Raw genomic sequence first — 20,017 nt, 5'->3', positions numbered from 1 at the left:
TGTTTTGAACTTCTCTTGTAAAATTATTTTCGTTGAAACTGATTTACATAAACTTGCATTTGAAATTAATTTTCATTATCTCTTCTAAAAAAATCATTGCATTTTTTTCACTGTAAGCAAAATTTGTTGTTGTTGTAGAACTTTGTTGATCGGCTGGTTGTTATCGTTGTCGTCTTCCATCAAAAATCGTCTCTATCGTGAGGCTATTCATTCCACAGTGACTTGGTCAATTGGTCAGTTTTCGAGGCTAAGGTGTTGAATTTCGTCGATTAGTGCAATTGTCGCTTCCATCATGAATTATGCATCATAACCCAACTGTGAGTTGACTGTGGTCAATTTTGAGAGTGCATTGACTTCTCACTTGCTGAGTATTGTGAATTGTTTGTAAATCTAGTATTTTTTTTTTTCAATTGACTTTTCCAGTTGCTTTGTATCTTTGACAATCTCAAAATATTGACATCGGTTGATGTAATTCGTTTTTCAAATGTTTAGGAAATGTTGTTTGTCCAAAATTGTCTTTTAGTGTAATTTGCAACTTTGGTTTTTGTGAATTAATGACATCGGATGATGTTATCATTTGTTTATCTTGAACTTCTCCTTTTCAATAGTTTCAGACGTGCAGTATGATCTCAACTTGCATTTTTGTTCCATAATTGATGTTTCGCATTTCAATCATCTTTACTTCGCATAATTCCTCATTTCGATTGGTAATTTGTTTTACGTGAATGTCTCGTTACTAGAATTGTGTCTTTATTCGACTTGATCCTCATTGATATGACCTTTTACAACTACATCAACACCGTTACCTGTCCAACCTCCCGCATGACTTTGCCACTCACCATCTTGCCATCACAAACTTCTGCATACGAACGCGTAGAACTTCTCAGCATACGAACGCGTCGATCATCCTTGTGTCTCTGCCATACTTCAGTTTTTTAGTTTTGTTTCTCCCACACAAATTTCTTACTTGTTTTCTTCGCATGAATACTATTTTATAATTTTCAGGAATCTATCATTTAATTTTTGTGCAAAATTGAAATTAAAATTTACTTACAATTTTATAAATCTTGTTGATATTTTTATATGAAATCAGTTCTATTATTTTTAATACAAAAAGAAATCAGTTCTAATTGACTATTATTTTTATACTTGAATAAAAAAAAATTTCTCTATAAAGTTTTTCATTGATCTATACATCCTATCATCTTGTCATTGCAATACTGCGTATGTTAAAATATCCATTCTGTTCTTCCAACTTTTTATGAAATCTGTACATCACTTTGTGTTTTCAAATTTGTCAAACCCATTAAATTAATTTGTTTATTTGAGCAATTCACAATAAATGCTGAATTTGCAAGATAATTAGTAGGTTCAATTATCATTCTAATGATAACGATCTGATTTTTTCCTCTGAATTTTATCAGTTTAAAGGTGTTTTTCCCTTGAAGCATTATTTTATCCCTTGATTTTCCCCTTGAAGCGTTATTTATCCATTCCCTTTAATTTTCATTTGACTATCCCCGTAAAGTGCAAATGTTTTGAAATGTTTTTAACTTATTGAATCCCCCCATGGATTACAACTGTTTGAAGCTTTATTCGACATAAAACTCTCCCCATAGGGTACAATTGTCTACTTTTTTAATCCCTTTGGCGTTGCTTTATCAGTTTATGTATCCCTAGATCGGAACTTTTACCGTCCTTTTCGATCTTTTTAGATTCCCCACGATATACTCACAAATTTTACCCTTCCTTGAGCTGAATTCCATATTCGTCCTTGCAAGCGTCCTTGCTGATATTGTTGTCTTCTTGATCGTCTTCCAATGGTTTCCTGTAAATCCTTCGTATTAGCGTATAAAAAGTCTGAAAATAAATTCTTAATACTTTGTTAAGTAAATTATAAAACACATGTTTACATTCAACAATCATTCTGGGTGGCCTTCCCTTGTCCAATTATTCTCACACACATTCTTACTTGCATACATGTTGTTTTGGAACATTTAATAATCATACTATCTTCATTTGCTTGTCGATGAAATTTAATTATTGCTTAGTCATGGTATATTTTTTTTTTATTTAAAAATGCGTCATTGTTCTTCTTCAACCCTGTTATCCCATTTCAGCTCAATTTATTATATTCCCAAATATTGCAACCCAACAGCTTCTTAATTGTTTTAACGTGTTTCATCACTGCTTCATTATTATGTTTATATTTGATCCTAATCACTTCATCTGAAAAAAATAAGCTCAGTACTCGTACTTTTCATAATCTGTTCCTTGTTTAAACCCCATCAATTCAATCATTTATAAAAAATATTTTTCATCCCCAATTCCTAACATTCTTGTTTGCGCATTTTTTTTTTTTTTTTTTTTTTTTTGATAATAATCATTCATATTTTGTTTAACTCAGCATTAATTCATTTATCATATCAAATCAATCATATATTCTTTTTTTCATGTTTATTTTTCTATATATATAAAAAAAATCGGTATTTGTTTGATTCATTTAGTTCTCTTGATAACAATCGTTTTTTTCTATTTCATCAATCATATCAACTCAATAAGTTTTTTATTATTATTTTTTTTTTCAATATACATAAATAATCCCGTGTGTTAAAAATAAATATTTTCCTTCATTGTAGTCTTTTGATATTAATCGTTTATGATACTATGTCATTCATTGCATAAATCGCTTATTTTTTTACTTTATTTTAATTGTACTGTAATTGTCATTTCAAAATATTTTTCTTGTATTGGAGCATTTAATTTTAAATTATGTTAAATGTGTTTTAATACGGGTACATTGTGAACTATCATTGAGTGTTATGTTAATCATTATATTTTCTGAGTCTATTATTATGTACATCTTCAAATTTGTTTCCATTTTTAATAGTGGTCGTTTGATCGCTGTTAAACTTAACGATATCATAAGGGCCTCGCCATTTATTTTGTAACTTTTGACCAATTCCTGTTTGTACCATTTGTACCAAAACTCTATCTCCCCACATTGGTACCCAATCATTTGTCTTTTTGTCATAAATTTCCTTTCTTTTTTCTTTTGACAATATTAAGTTGTTTCTAGCAGTTTCATGAGCATCCTTGAATATATCTTTCATTGAACAAATATAGTCGTCATAATTTAAATCTGAATCATTGATTTTATAAATTGTGCTTGGTATAGTAGCTTTTCTTCCATACAAAAGTTCATAGGGAGAATATCCAGTTGATGAATTTTCAGTAGTATTGTATTCAAACATAAAATATGGTATCAATTCATCCCAACATTGTGGATCTTTGCCAATAAAATTTCGTAAATAAATTTTTAACTCTCTATTTGATCTCTCAACTAAATTCGCTTGAGGATGATATGCACTTGTAACGATCTTTTTAATGTGTAATATTTTGCATGTGTGTTGCAATAATTTGCTTACAAAGTTTGTACCTCGATCGGTTACAACTTCTTTAGGAGCACCAAATTTACAAACAAAGTTTTCAACAAAAGTTCTAGCAACAGTAGTACTTTCTTGGTTTTCCATGGGAGCTACAATCAAAAATCTTGTTAAATCATCTTGTATCACAAGTCCACAATTGTTTCCATTATTAGAAATTGGTAACATAACCACATCCGTATAAATTTTATCAAAAGGTTCATACGATGTTGTCGTAATTTTCATTGGCATCTTATTTGCTGGCCATATTTTATTCTTTTGACAAGAATCACATTGCTTTACATAATTCAAAACATCTCTTCGCATATTTTCCCATGTAAATAGAGGACTCATTCTTTTAATCATTCTTTTACCTCCGACATGACCACCCAACGGTGCGTCGTGAAAATCTTTAAGCACTTGATCTCTGTCTTCTGGCTTTACATAAATTCGTTCATTTTCTGTTGCATATAGTGTAAATGACTTTGAAAGTTTCATTGCAAAAAATCGTAATAAGTTTAGTTCCAACTCTGTTTTAAATATTCTATGAGAAATAATTTGTATAACTGATGCATCTTTAGCAAAATCAGGATAATCTTTAAAGCTTTTAAATAAACCATCGAAAAATTCTTCATTCTTAACTGCTGAACGATATGTTCCATTCAAAATTAAACCCCACATTTTCTTTTGCGGGAATACAAATATATTTTCATTGGTGTAATCCTTAATACCATGTGGAAGGTCAATGTATTTACTCAATTCTTTGTGTACCGTAACACTGTTTAATATCATAAATGTAGCTTCGGCTTGTTCAAATGGTATAATATTTTTAGAAAATTTTAAAACGTTAAAATCGATATCTGTATCTTGGAAATCCTTGTAGGTAAATGTTTTATCGTTGCTATCATCGTCGTTATCTAAATTTATGTCAATTTGTTGAAGTCCATTCATATTATTATTCCAATTAGTATTGTTTCTAGATGAATTCTGTCTGTTTTGAGTATTTGTTGAGTTTTGATTATCTGAAATATTTTGTCTATTTAGTTTTGCTTGTTGACGAGTTGTAATTGCTACCAATTTTGATGCCTGTTTATCATCTGCATGAATTTCATCATTATTTAAACGTGAGAGAAAATCTGCAACCACATTGTCCTTTCCTTGCTTGTAACGAATTTCACATCCAATGCCTTGGATTTTCAAACGAAGTTTTGTCAAAGTTGGTGATGTTTCCTTCAAATGCCATAGAGCTACCAACGGTCTATGATCTGTGTAAACGATAAAATCTTGGTTATAAATAAAATGTTTGAAGTGGTCTACAGCCCAAACAATAGCTAGTAGTTCCTTCTCGATAGTAAAATAATTTCTTTCTGCCCCGATAAGCGCACGACTTGCGTAAGCGATGGGGTGATCATTTGATTTCTCATTAGTAAGAACTGCTCCGATAGCATAATCGCTAGCATCAGTTGTCAAAACAAATTTGTCATTGTAGTTCGGTCTAACTAAAACTGGTTCTGAAATTAAATAGTTTTTTAATTCTTCAAAAGCATTTTCGCATTCTTCTGTCCATATAAATTTCACATTTTTCTTTAATAATGCATTAAGTGGCTTACGTTTATCTGCAATGTTTGGAATAAATTTTCCATAAAAATTAACAGTTCCCAAAAATGATCTCACATTTTTAATCGTCTGCGGCCTTTTCATGTTTTTGATTGTATCAATATTTTCACTAGTTGGTCGAATACCTTCTTCATTAATAATATGACCCAAATATCTGACTTCTTTGTGTAAAATTTTACATTTTGATGGTTCAACTTTTAAATTATGTTCATGCAATGCATTCAAAACTTTGTATAAATTTTCATTGTGTGCTTCGATAGTTCTACCGAATATAATAATATCATCCAAGTATACAAACGCATTAACTGGTTGTATTTCATAAATAAGTGTGAATGTAAATTTTTGAAATGTTGATGGACTATTTTTCAGTCCCATTGGCATTCTTAAAAATTCATAATGTCCTAAAAATGTTGAAAAAGCGGTTTTCGCAGCATCCTTTGGGTTAATTGGGATTTGATAAAATCCTGATTTCAAGTCAATGGTTGAGAAATATCGAGCTTCTCCAATACTGTCCAAAATTTCGCTAATAAGCGGTATAGGGTACACAAATGGTTTAGTAATTGTATTTAGGTCTCGAAAATCCACTACAATTCTGTAGCGTTTATTGCCTTCGGCGTCTAAGTCTTTCTTTGGGATGCATAATACCGGTGCATTCCACGGACTTTTACTTGGGCGTATTATCCCTAATTTTAGCATTTCTTCCACTTGTTCTTCAACGTGTTTCTTGGTAGCTTCAGGAAATCTATATTGTCTTTTATTAATTGGAATTTCAGTTGTTGTCTCTATATCGTGCATGGTTAAATTGGTATAAGTCAACTCGTCACCCTCTAAATAAAATATTTCATTAAAATCATTCAAAATATTATTAATTTCTTGATTGATATCGCCTTTCAAGTGGTCTGTTTTAACCAATTCATAAATTTTTCTCATTCTTTCATTGCCTGTAAGTTTCTCATGCTTCATGTTTTCAATCACATCATAATCCCGATCATTTTCTAAATTCATCTCTTTTGGGTAATCTTGGTTATCATCATCAATTTCAATTTGATCGTCATAATACTCTTCAATGCACGGTTGGATTCTGCCATTGCAGCCATTGTCATTATCATAATTATTTCCATTATTTGCATCATAATTTGTATTAAAATTGTCATAACTATTTGCTTCAATACCTGCCATATTTACTTTGTTTATATTTTCAATGTCATTGATTCTAAATAAATTGGTCATTTCATGATTATTATATTGCATATTATTTGTGTCAGGCGTTCGTAAAACTATGTTGTCGAAACTTTGACTAATATATAAGGTGTATTTCTTTAGAAAATGTGCTCCAAGAATTGCAACATCAGCAAAATGCTTCAAAATGTAAAACTTTTCCTCGTATTTTGAATTTCCTATCAATAAAATCATATTTACAGATCCTACTGTATCTTCTGCTATTCCATGAACTCCTCTAATGGAAATTCTATCGTTGAAATCAATGTTAGTTAAACGCATATTACTAACCACATCCCATCTTACAAAATTGTAACATGATGCGGAGTCAATTATAAATTTGTGAAATTTTGTTGGATTTGCCAAGGTAGCAATATTTGCATAAAATATTGAATCATTATTGAAATTGATTTTTAATGTTTCATGTGGTGGAATGTATTCGTTAAATTGCAGTTTAAAATTATTTGGAATTTGATTTTTATTGCGTCGACTATTTGTATAAGTTCGTTTTAAAGTGCTCTTTGCAGTATTCGTTTTATAACATTCATAAAATTTGTTAGCTTGATAATTATTTCTTTGATAAAATTTTTTATTTTTATTGTTCCTGAAATTTCTGAATTTTCTGTCAAAATTAAGGTTTGAATTTTCAGTACTAGCAAGTAACCTTTGTTCGAGAGTTCTTAAAGACTCTCTGTCAATTCGTTCATTTTCTAAAAATTCTAGCAAATTTTCCAACTTCATATGACGGTTATTAGTGGCAATTGCTTTGATTTCATTATTTATAATTCCAACTATAAAGTGGCTTTTTAAGCAATAAGCTGTAAATGAATTTTCGTTGTAACTTTGATCAATTTTTATGATTTCGTATTTTATGTCAAGAACTCTTCCTGCATATGATTTAAATGATTCATCCCGTCCTTGTTTCAGAGTTTCAATTTGTTCAATTATACTACCAAAAGTAGTTTTGATACCAAACTCTCTAATTAAATTTGCCTTGGTTTCTTCCCAAGTGCTTGCATAAATTCGGTTAAAACGTGCTGCTGCTTTAAATTTTAGTTTCATAAAAACAATATTTAAAAATTTACTCTGATCTTCGCCATCAGGAATTTGATCAGCATAATAATCTATTAATATTAAAAATTGCTCCAGTGAGTCTAATGACCCATCAAATTCTGGAATAAGCTGGATTAAATCCGTCATCTCCAAATTCGCCATCTTTAACGGTGCACATCAACAAGAGCTTTTGCACCAAGATTTTTGTTACAGATATTTTAGTATTTTCGAAACTACGGGAACTATCGATATAATGTTTTATTCATCCCCTAAAGTACTGTCTACTAAGTGATTTACAACAAAATTTGCCTGTTTTTACAATCAGATTTGTGCAGGATTGGGTCCGTAAGTTTGTCAATTTTGGCATAAGAAGACAACAACTTCCTTGGTTGCTGTGCACCCTTTTAAGCGTGTTTTTAACTATTTACATCAAATTTCGGTATAACTTTTGTTTACTCACCCTAAACTGCCAGATTTCCATGGTCGTCTTCTTGGGTGTCCGATGTGGCTGATTTTCGTCTCCAGTTGGTCCAGATGATCTCGTCATTGTTGAATCCCTAATGCTGTCCATCGTTGGCCGGTTTCGAAATTTTCGATGCTTCTGCCATTGGTCGATCTCGTTTTGGTTCCATCTCGTACTGCTGCACATTTGCTTCCATCTTAGAACTCCTCACATAACATTTTCTTCAATTTAACGTTTTTTTTTTTTTTTTACACTATTTTAACTGTTTGTTACTTCGCGAAATCATTTTGTTCATTAACTTTCACACATAGTCACATTTTCAACTCTCGGTTTTGTCCAATCATAATGGCGTGTCCAAACACACACAGCGTTGCTTTCCGCTAGTCACCACCTGAACGGCCCGAGCGGTTTAGGCTTTCAGGATTTTTGTGATATTTACTTGTAGAGTCAAAACAGATCAGTAAACTTCACTTATCTGTATATTACACTTTTTAAAGATTACATTTTTGCGGTAACACTTTCAACTTTTACGCGCACGATCACATCACTTTGCATTAAGATCTTCGTTGAGCCAGTTCTCTACGTTGAAGCCAGACTTGTCCTCCAGACCTCTGCGCCGAGCCATGCCAGACCCGAACTCCTAAGTCCCGGGTGGACTCTCTTCACGGCGGCTAAGTCCCGGCGGACTCTTCACAGCGGCTAAGTCCCGGCGGACTCTTCACAGCGGCTAAGTCCCGGCGGACTCTTCACAGCGGCTAAGTCCCGGCGGACTGCGGCCTCCACCGCTAAGTCCGGCTGGACTGGGGCCTCTGCTACTGGTGGCTGCTGGCGGGTCCGGCTGGTCTGGGGCGTCTTCTGGAACTGGACTGGAACAAGAACTGGAACTAACTGGAACTAATTGGAACTAATTGCCCTCCTCAAGAATTTTGGGGTTTTTATAGTCAGTCCCCGAAAACTCTACTAAATTTTGTTCTACTAAAAGTGGTCCGTTTCGATGAGAAGCATCGATGAACCTCATGAATTAAATTATGCAGACCTCTGCAATTCTTCATGACTTTCCGTATGGTGTAGTGAGTACACCTCAAAATCGGAAGTCATGGGTTCGAACCATTGTCGTGAAACTTTAAATTATGTTATTGGAATATCAAAATTATGTTCCCAAAACATTCTCAAAAATGTTGGTCAATAATGAGAAGGTCGAATTCTCCATTGAACAAACATGCCAATGAATTTGGTTAAGCCACACCCTCAATTTCCCCTGTGTAATAACATCGCACATTCATAATTGAAAGCTTAACCATTTTTTTGATTGCCTAACAATTGGCGAAATTTAATAAAGGGCTTTTCAGGTGAGGATGACTCATGATCCACACCTGTACATAAGCTTAATTATTTGTCGCGCAACGCGAGTCGACGGGTAAAATTATTTATGCTTGCGTAAGCGCGCATGGTCAGAACTGTGGTGAGGATCGATAAATGGACAAATTTAATGATTTAAATTTGAGGTCGCTGCATCACGCTCTACCCTCACAGGGGACTCAAGCTCAAAAACTCCAACAATCACGCTCTACCCTCACAGGGGACTCAAGTTCAATAACTTCAACAATCTATCTTCGCATACTCAAGCACTCAAGCACAAAAAACAACGACATTGCTGTTTTCAAGGTTCAACGTGATAATGTTCAGGCAAGTTTAACACGAGTCTTCCATCCCAATGACCGGCAAACAGATCGTTCACATTTTTCTGCTGAACGATAAAACAAGGAAACCTTAAAATTGCATACAAAATGTTGTAAACTTTTATACAGCCTTTCAATTATTAAACAATTTTAACCGCAAAACTAACCCGAACCAATCCGGGCCTCTCACAAGAAGCAGTCCAAACATTATGCATTTAAATTACCCATGATTAAATCTCAACAACGTTTATCTTGTTGTTAAACAACAACACTCGAGAAAAGTATTAGTCGTACATAACTCTTCAATTCCAGCACCGGTACTACAAAAATCGAAAAATCGTGATTACTACACAAAAATCTTCGTGAAAGGCCGGCCCACATTTATCTGTACTTTGTTCGTCTTACCTTAGCGGGGTAAACGCATCCACATAGATGTCATATTTTTTTCTCCTTTTCACTTTTTTCTTTCGGGGGCTACTGTAAACTTCATCAAAAAAGAACCACCCAAACACAGCACACAAAAAAAAAACAAAAATCGCCACTATGTCTTTCCCCACAACACAGTTCCTTTGTAACCTCTCTGCTGCCACCAAGGTCACAGGCGTCAGATTTTCAACACTGCTACAACTTCAAGAAAAAAACACAGACGCCATCATGGCGGCTGCTCATAGCCGCACGCCAAACAATCTCACAAACACAGCTGCTGTAAATTTTCTTCTTCAACCATCCAAACACAACTGAAGGAAGTGAAAAATCGCCACTCCGTCATTCCAAACAATAAAGCTCGGCTGCAAATCTTCTGCTACCACCATGGTCAAACAAAAACCGACGCCATCATGGCTGCTGCTGCTGCTGCACTGCAAATACGTTTCGCCTAGCAAAAACGCAAAATTCACTTAATTTTCACAAAATTACTCTACGCACTCGCGATGGGAGCAATTGCTGCGCCATTGTCGTGACTTTCACCCGATTTATTCCACGATTTACCAATATTTCGGATTCAAATAACAAGACGCGTCTTTTCATGCCCAAGCAAAACACACGACTGATTTATTTCCCGTTTTCTCACGCACACATTCTCAACATCTCTCTCGGCTGACCTGCTCTCTCATTACGCTACATGAACGCTCTCTCTTCTCACTCTCTCTCTCTTCTCTGCCACACTCATTCACTACAGTACAATTCAATTTTGATGCAAATTATTAATCAGAACCAAGATCAGATCAATTTTGAATAAATTTAAAATTTCCCGGGATTTTCCGGGAAATTGGTCGAAAATCTCCCTTTTCCCGGGAAGTTTGTAACCCCGGGAAACTGGACGCTCTACGAGCTGTCCAAACAGAAATGATAAATGAAAATCCTAAAATCTGTATCTTTTGCAGGAATTATTTGATCGATTTGGTGTCTTCGGCGAAATATTGAATGTTTGGCCCTTTTGAAACGTTAGTCTTGGTTAAAAAAAATACAAATGCAAATGTTTTTTATTTCAACATTGAGAATCGGACCATTAGTTGCTGAGATATAGACATTAGAAAATGGTGGGTTGGTTTGGTAAGACTTAGAAAACATTGTCCTGTTATTAAACCTTTTCATGGCAATATCTCAGCAACTAAGGGTCGTATCAACAAAGTTCAAGAAAGCAAAATATAGAAAATTTTCTCAGCTTTTCAAAAATGTTTTTTTAAAGTGAGCAAACATGTGCAATAATTTAAAAAATGCATAACTGCGACTGTTTCAAAAAGAAAGTCACCTAAAAAGGGCTTTAACTTGTAAACGGTGCAATTTATCAAAATTCCACTAAAGTACTTTTTGATAGCAAATTCGATTTGGGTAATTTTCTACCAACTCACACGAAATGGGGAAAAGTTGCCTCTACCCCTCTTCGATTTGCGTGAAACTTTGTCCTAAGGGGTAACTTTTGTCCCTGATCACGAAACTGAGGTCCATTTTTTGATATCTCGTGACGGAGGGGCGGTACGACCCCTTTCATTTTTGAGCATGCGAAAAAAGAAGTGTTTTTCAATAATTTGCAGCCTGAAACGGTAATGAGATAGAAATTTGGTGTCAATGGGACATTTATGTAAAATTAGATGCCCGATTTGATGGCGTACCCAGCATTCCGAAAGAAACGTATTTTTCATCGAAAAAAATACTCAAAAAAATTGAAAACTCTGGTATTTTCCGTTACTCGACTGTAAATTTTTTTGGAACCTGATATTTTAAGGGAAATTTAATGTACTTTCTACATTACGAATTTACGAATCTACATTAACCGAGAAGGGTCATTTTTCATCCGGAACAAAATTTTTCATTTTTAAATTTTGTAATTTTTCTAACTTTGCAGGGTTATTTTTTAGAGTGTAACAATTTTCTACAAAGTTCACGGAAAGGGGATCTATCGCCAAATCGCGATAAAGTTCGCTAAAACTAGCGAAAAATGTCACTTATTTCTCAGCCTGCACAAAAATTACCTAGAATCGCTAATTTTTTTCGCTGGTTTGGAAACCGATGAAATTCTACCAAACCAGTGAAAAAAAACACTGGTTTGGTGAAAAATGTCGCTGTTTGGGGGATCAGTTTTGCTAGAATCAGAAAATTTTCTCGCTGGTTTGGAAAAAGCGGCAGGGCACCAAAATCAACCAGGAGATTATTGTACTGGTTTTGAGAAACAATTCACTGGTCCAGCGGATTTCTTCGCTGGACCAGTGTTCTTTTACGCTGGATCAGCGTTTTCTATCGCTGACGTCCGGGTTTTTTTTCCGGCGGCAGCAGCTCGTACCAAAATCAACCAGGAGATTATTCTACTGGTTTCGGCGAAAAATCCGCTGGTTCAGCGAATGTTTCCACTGGACCAGTGTTTTTTTGCACTGGATCAGCGTTTTTTATCACCGACGTTTGTTTTTTTGTTTTGGAATGTAAAGTTTTATAAAAAAAGGTGCAGGTGGTTATGTTACACATGACCAGTATGACAAAGAACTTTGCAAGATGGTTGTTGAAATTTTCGATTACATTGTCTGGTCCAAATTTCCCAAGATTCACTAGATTCATAATTACCATAAAAATTGATACCCATTTTGCCCCTACTCTTATGGTTCGGCAAATGTCCCCCCATCGGAACATCACCGTGGCCTCCGGCCACTTCGGATTGTGGCCACTTCTGCTGAAATGTCAAATTTCATATCTAGTATCAAAAATCATAAAGTTTGATACCCATATTGCCTCAACTCTTATGGTTCGGCAAATGTCCTCCCATCGGAACATCCCCGGGGCCTCCGGCCACTTCGGTTTGTGGCCACTGCTGCTGAAATGTCAAATTTCATATCCAGTATCAAAAATCATAAAGTTTGATACCCATATTGCCCCTACTTTTATGGTTCGGCAAATGTCCCCCCGCCCCTCGGAACATCCCCGGGCCTCCGGCCACTCCTGATTGTGGCCACTACTGCCGAAATGTCAAATTTCATATCCAGTATCAAAAACCATAAAGTTTGATACCCATATTGCCTCTACTCTTATGGTTCGGCAAATGTCCCCCCATCGGAACATCCTCGGGGCCTCCGGCCACTCCGGATTGTGGCCACTACTGCCGAAATGTCAAATTTCATATCCAGTATCAAAAGCCATAAAGTTTGATACCCATATTGCCCCTACTCTTATGGTTCGGCATATGTCCTCCCATCGGAACATCCGCGGGGCCTCCGGCCACTCCGGATTGTGGCCACTACTGCCGAAATGTCAAATTTCATGTCCAATATCAAAAACCATAAAGTTTGATACCCATATTGTCCCAACTCTTACGGTCCGGCAAATGTCCCCCCATCGGAACATCCCCGGGGCCTCCGGCCACTCCGGATTGTGGCCACTACTGCCGAAATGTCAAATTTCATGTCCAGTATCAAAAACCATAAAGTTTGATACCCATATTGCCCCAACTCTTACGGTCCGGAAAATGTCCCCCCCATCGGAACATCCGCGGGGCCTCCGGCACTCCGGATTGTGGCCACTACTGCCGAAATGTCAAATTTCATGTCCAGTATCAAAAACCATAATGTTTGATACCCATATTACCCCAACTCTTATAGTCCGCCAAATGTCCCCCCATCGGAACATCCCCGGGGCCTCCGGCCACTCCGGATTGTGACCACTACTGCCGAAATGTCAAATTTCACATTCAGTATCAAAAACCATATAGTTTGATACCCATATTGCCCCAACTCTTACGGTCTGGAAAATGTCCCCCAATCGGAACATCCGCGGGGCCTCCGGCCACTCCGGATTGTGGGCACTACTGCCGAAATGTCAAATTTCATATCCAGTATCAAAAACCATAATGTTTGATACCCATATTGCCCCTACTCTGATGGTTCGGCAAATGTCCCCCCATCGGAACATCCCCGGGGCCTCCGGCCACTCCGGTTTATGGCCACTACTGCCGAAATGGCAAATTACATATTCAGTATCAAAAACCATAAAGTTTGATACCCATATTGCCCCTACTCTTATGGTTCGGCATATGTCCTCCCATCAGAACATCCTCGGGGCCTCCGGCCACTCCGGATTGTGGCCACTACTGCCGAAATGTCAAATTTCATGTCCAGTATCAAAAACCATAAGGTTTGATACCCATATTGCTCCTACTCTTATGGTTCGGCAAATGTCCCCCCATCGGAACATCCCCGGGGCCTCCGGCCACTCCAGATTGTGACCACTACTGCCGAAATGTCAAATTTCATATCCAGTATCAAAAACCATAAAGTTTGACACCCATATTGCTCCTACTCTTATGGTTCGGCAAATGTCCCCCCATCGGAACATCCCCGGGGCCTCCGGCCACTCCAGATTGTGACCACTACTGCCGAAATGTCAAATTTCATATCCAGTATCAAAAACCATAAAGTTTGACACCCATATTGACCCAACTCTTACGGTCCGGAAAATGTCCCCCCATCGGAACATCCGAGGGGCCTCCGGCCACTCCGGATTGTGGCCACTACTGCCGAAATGTCAAATTTCATATCCAGTATCAAATACCATAATGTTTGATACCCATATTGCCCCTACTCTTATGGTTCGGCATATGTCCTCCCATCAGAACATCCGCGGGGCCTCCGGCCACTCCAGATTGTGGCCACTACTGCCGAAATGTCAAATTTCATGTCCAGTATCAAAAACCATAAGGTTTGATACCCATATTACCCCAACTCTTATAGTCCGGCAAATGTCCCCCCATCGGAACATCCGCGGGGCCTCCGGCCACTCCGGATTGTGGCCACTACTGCCGAAATGTCAAATTTCATATCCAGTATCAAAAACCATAAAGTTTGACACCCATATTGCTCCTACTCTTATGGTTCGGCAAATGTCCCCCCATCGGAACATCCCCGGGGCCTCCGGCCACTCCAGATTGTGACCACTACTGCCGAAATGTCAAATTTCATATCCAGTATCAAAAACCATAAAGTTTGACACCCATATTGACCCAACTCTTACGGTCCGGAAAATGTCCCCCCATCGGAACATCCGAGGGGCCTCCGGCCATTCCGGATTGTGGCCACTACTGCCGAAATGTCAAATTTCATATTCAGTATCAAATAGCCTTAATGTTTGATACCCATATTGCCCCTACTCTGATGGTTCGGCAAATGTCCCCCCATCGGAACATCCCTGGGGCCTCCGGCCACTCCAGTCCAGGTGGTGGCCAGTTCCAATGATCGACTCCCGCGACTACCATGTCTTAGCTGGTCCTTGCCTCCAAGCCATCTGCTCCCAGACCTCCAGGCCGTCTGCTACCGGGCCACCAGGCCATCTGCTTCTGATGTGTTCTCGTCGACGTCCAGCAATAGAATGACTTTTCAGGACCGACCGAGCCGAGTTTTGTTGGCTCGTCGACGATCCGAAAATTATGTATGTGTGAGCATTTAAACAACCAACGCGAGGTCCGCTTCGGATGAAACCTCGGTAGGCACTGAATTTGTCTGAGGCTAAGTGCTAACTTAAATAGTATCGCACGGCATGTTGCAACCATGGTGCTACATTCTCGCGTGACAGTTCCACGGAAGGAGGAGGCAAGGCAAAATTTGCTAAGTGCTAGATACTTGAATCTGATTAATGTGTTCGGGAAAGGTTGCGCTTGGCCAATCAGCGTTCGCTATTCTTTAGTAGTTTTATGTTAACTTTTAAGTACTTAACTAAATAAGTACTGTAATAAACATGTTTTAAGATCATTAAGTAAGTCTTCCCCTTTCGTTTGGTGGGTAAAACGTTCAAATTGGTCGAGAGGGAAAAAAGATACAATCGTTTGAAATCTTGCACTTTTTTCGAAAATTTGCTTCTACGCGTTACATTTCGCTTCGCGAAAAATCTGGATTGCTACCCTTGTATAGAGCCCTAAGACAAAGTTCTTTGTCAAAAAGTCTAGGTGGTGTAAAGAAAGACACAGTTTTGAACAAATGTTGTTTTTTTTTCCAGCGCGTGACCGGTTACCGACCTAAAAATCTTAAAGTTCCGTTCCGGTTGACGGAGGTTTACGGATGGAACAATCGTCAGAAAAGATTTCGCAGTAACGGAAGCAGAATTAAAAGAAAGTCCAGCCAGGTTGTACTTACTTGCCACGGCACAAACTGTTCCGCGGCCATGGTCAAGTTCCTCGCCTACGATTCTTGCTGCCACCTGCGACAATTTGTGCACTCATCTATGCAGCAGTACAAATACATCTCCAGCTTCACTGCACCGTATTTTTCTGCTGCGAGAACTTTATGGAAACGTGCTTCTTTTCATTGAAAAGAACCATCACCTGTTGAGTATGTATTTTAATGCTGAACACTTGATGCAGAACTTTTTCATGCTTTTTTGTTTTGAAAAAACCCCTAAAGCAATTCGATTGCCACAAATCGCTTCCAAACGTGAACAATAACAAACATTTATGACGGCTGTCGGAAGGATGTGTATCAAACCAGCGAAAACTTTCGCTGGAAAAGAAACCGTTTCGGAAATAACAAACCAGCGAAACCAAGTTGCTGGATTTGATTTCGCGCAGCCACCTTTTTCAGCGAAAAATTTCGCTGGTTTAGAGAAAAATTTCACTGATATCAGCAAAACCAACCCAGCAAAATTCGGTCGCTGGTTTGGCGATCGATCCCCTTTCCGTGTTGTAGAGCATTACAAAAATTTTGAAATGTAAACATAAGGGGTTTGCTCATAAACATCACGAGTTATCGTGATTTTACGAAAAAAAAGTTTTGAAAAAGTTACATTTTGCGTTTCTCTCTGTTTCGTCGTCCGTGTCTGTCGCGAGTGACGATGAACGGACAAGATCAACGACGACCAACTTTTTCAAAACTTTTTTCCATGAAATCGCGATAACTCGTGATGTTTATGAGCAAACCCCTTATGTTCGCAAATCAAAATTTTTGGATTTGACTGCTCTACAACTGTGTAGAAAAATTTTACAGTAGAGTAACGGAAAATGGCAGAGTTTTCATTTTTTAAAGTATTTTTTTCGACGAAAATACGTTTTTTTCGGAATGCTGGGTACGCCATCAAATCGGACATCTAATTTTACATAAATGTCCCATTGGCACTACATTTCTATCTCATCGCCGTTTCAGGCTGCAGATTATTGAAAAACACCTCTTTTTTCGCATGTTCAAAAATGGAAGGGGTCGTACCGCCCCTCCGTCACGAGATATCAAAAAACGGACCTCGGATTCGTGATCAGGGACAAAAGTTACCACTTAGGACAAAGTTTCACGCAAATTGAAGAGGGGTCGGGGCAACTGCTGTGTGAGTTGGCGGAGAATTACCCATTTAACTTCGTAAAATGCAGTTGATTTTTTTTGTTACAAATATTTCGATTTTTAGAAAAAAAAAAAGTATTGGCTCAAAAATTCACTTCTCGGCCAAAACTTGTTTTGCACACTCTGGAAATTTCTGAATAGTTGGCATTTGATGTTGCCTAATTTATATATATAAAAAATAGTGTTTTTATGCAAATCAAGTTGTAGTGACAAAAAGTGAAATTAAAAATCACCGTTTTTTTTACCGTGTATCATTTTTTTCAGTGTGGTCCTAATCCATACCTACAACGTTGTCGAAGAAACCAAAACGATCAAAAAATGTCTTCAAAAGTTACAGATTTTTGAATTTCTGGGTATCATTTTTGTATGAACAGCTGCCAAATTTGTAATGTAGACAAACTAATGAATCGCTCATTTGTTCATGGCGTAATTACAGTTGGAACAATGAATTTCTTTTAATTCTACAACTTTTTTTCAATCTAGCTCGAAATAGTTTCATAGACATTCAATATATTTTCTTCCTGTTCCGATCTATTGAAATGATTTCGACTTGAATTGCTTCATCGTTGAAAGAACTGCCTCAATGTCGCCCTTGCCCTTCCAGGCTGTTTTTGGATACAACTTCATATCCTCTAAGCTTTTGGAATTTCTCAATTTAATGAGTGCCAAGAAAAAGATTGATAGGACGAATGAAGGCACAAATGCTAGCCCGAAAGATTCGTTTGAGTCTGGATTATTTTATTTTCTGCGATTCTTTCCTCGGGAAATCCTTTGACAGCTGTCCCGATTCAGCCCCAGATGACGGTACACCGTTAGAAAGACGTGAGCTTTTTGTTCTTTTGAGTAGTTGCGATTTTCTTTGACTGCATCTTGCTACACGTGGCGCAAAACGAGCCATTGCCACAGTTATGAAGGTATAGAGTTCGTATTTTAATTGAACTGTTCCCAGTACCATTTCCGACGCTTTTGTGCAATATGCACCGTTTGTTATACTCACGTTGATGCCGCTGGAAGACGGAGTTTTTCATTTCCCGGCGCAATCCGCGCCACAGCTTGGACACAATCATGGAGTACGCGAAGCCCATCGTCAGCAGGGGCAGAATCAACAGGCCCGTGTCCAGAAACAGGACGTACGCCCGCTCGTACGACTTGTCGGGCCACATCTCGCGGCACTTCATCGGCGGGTCCACCACGATGATGCTGGTGATGTTGGCGGTGCCTCCTCGCTGGCCCACGGGCTGCAACCGTTGGACGTAGCAGAGGGGCGAGTTGACCAGGAAGCTTAGCGCCCAAACCACGGCAATCATTTTGTACGCGTGGAACTGAGTCTGCCAGCGACGAGAAGTCAGCGGTCGGCAAATTGCAAAGTATCGCTCCAGCGAGATGGCCACCAGCGTCCACACTGCTACCGAAACGGACACGGCTGTAATGAGCGGCACGTGGCCGGAAAAGTTTAGTTAATTAGTCTGTTCAACTGGCAACGTAAATACATTATCCATGAATTTAACACTGTATTACAACGCTAGTTTGTGAATGGTTGTCTACAATTTCCATTGAAACTAGATTGACGTGAAATGGCTCAATTTATTTCGAGTTGCCAAATATAGCACGCTCTAAGCTTTCCACATGTATCGTACCCAAGAAGATGAAGGAGAATTTCCACATCCCTATAGGTGGCGACCGATATTACCTGTCGTATCCAGCCAAACTCACCTTGAAAGTACGGTATCAGCTTGCACATGATGCTCCCAAAGATGAACTTTCGCAGCACCTGGCCGACGAGCGTGAACGGCATGCAGAACACCCCCAGCAGCAGGTCGGATATTGCCTGTGGGTGGGGAACAAGGTAGAGCGGAAACAGAGTGGAAAATAAGCAAAAATATCAGGTCACAGTGGTGCTGTTTTGAAATGAAATTTAAAACATAATTGTTGAAAAAAAAGTTTATTTTTTATTTTTGATTGAATACTTGACGTTGATCCTTCAAGATAATTCTCAAACCAAAAATTGCTTGTTGCTAATTTGCTTCTTGTGCAAGGTAACATCACTGTGAACTTGTTGTGCGCAGTAAAGTGTAAACTGATGTTGTTTGGTTTGTCAGGGCAGCTTGTTTTCTTTCTCCAGAACCTGCTCTCGAAAATCACTTTCTAGGCTTGTTATCATACTTGGCTGTGCAATTTCGGCGTAATGATTATAATTGAATAACATACTTGTGTCGCTTCGGGATAATTGTCTGGTTGCAGAAGCCAGTTGCTAAGAGCTAAAAAATGTTTTCGATCAATACATTATAAAAATAAAATTTTGTGAGCTTAAAAACTAAAAACTAAAAACTAAAAACTAAAAACTAAAAACTAAAAACTAAAAACTAAAAACTAAAAACTAAAAACTAAAAACTAAAAACTAAAAACTAAAAACTAAAAACTAAAAACTAAAAACTAAAAACTAAAAACTAAAAACTAAAAACTAAAAACTAAAAACTAAAAACTAAAAACTAAAAACTAAAAACTAAAAACTAAAAACTAAAAACTAAAAACAAAAAACTAAAAACTAAAAACTAAAAACTAAAAACTAAAAACTAAAAACTAAAAACTAAAAACTAAAAACTAAAAACTAAAAACTAAAAACTAAAAACTAAAAACTAAAAACTAAAAACTAAAAACTAAAAACTAAAAACTAAATACTAAAAACTAAAAACTAAAAACTAAAAACTAAAAACTAAAAACTAAAAACTAAAAACTAAAAACTAAAAACTAAAAACTAAAAACTAA

At 37.3% G+C, this 20,017-nt stretch overlaps 1 protein-coding gene across 3 annotated transcripts in view; it reads right to left on the bottom strand.

The window, feature by feature from the left end:
- The window catches only part of LOC120414165 (tyramine/octopamine receptor-like), an 89,353-nt gene that overhangs the window by 54,346 nt on the left and 14,990 nt on the right, over positions 1-20,017 (bottom strand). For all 3 annotated transcript variants that reach the window (XM_052706929.1, XM_052706934.1, XM_052706931.1), the window contains 2 exons: positions 18,965-19,079; positions 18,249-18,674 (listed from right to left, as the gene is read on the bottom strand). In XM_052706929.1, the coding sequence (XP_052562889.1) occupies positions 18,249-18,674; positions 18,965-19,079 (541 nt within the window). The remainder of the gene's footprint in view (positions 1-18,248; positions 18,675-18,964; positions 19,080-20,017) is intronic.

This window comes from Culex pipiens, chromosome 1 (assembly GCF_016801865.2).
Source record: "Culex pipiens pallens isolate TS chromosome 1, TS_CPP_V2, whole genome shotgun sequence".
NCBI lineage: Eukaryota > Metazoa > Arthropoda > Insecta > Diptera > Culicidae > Culex > Culex pipiens.
This window is presented reverse-complemented; position numbering and strand designations above follow the sequence as displayed.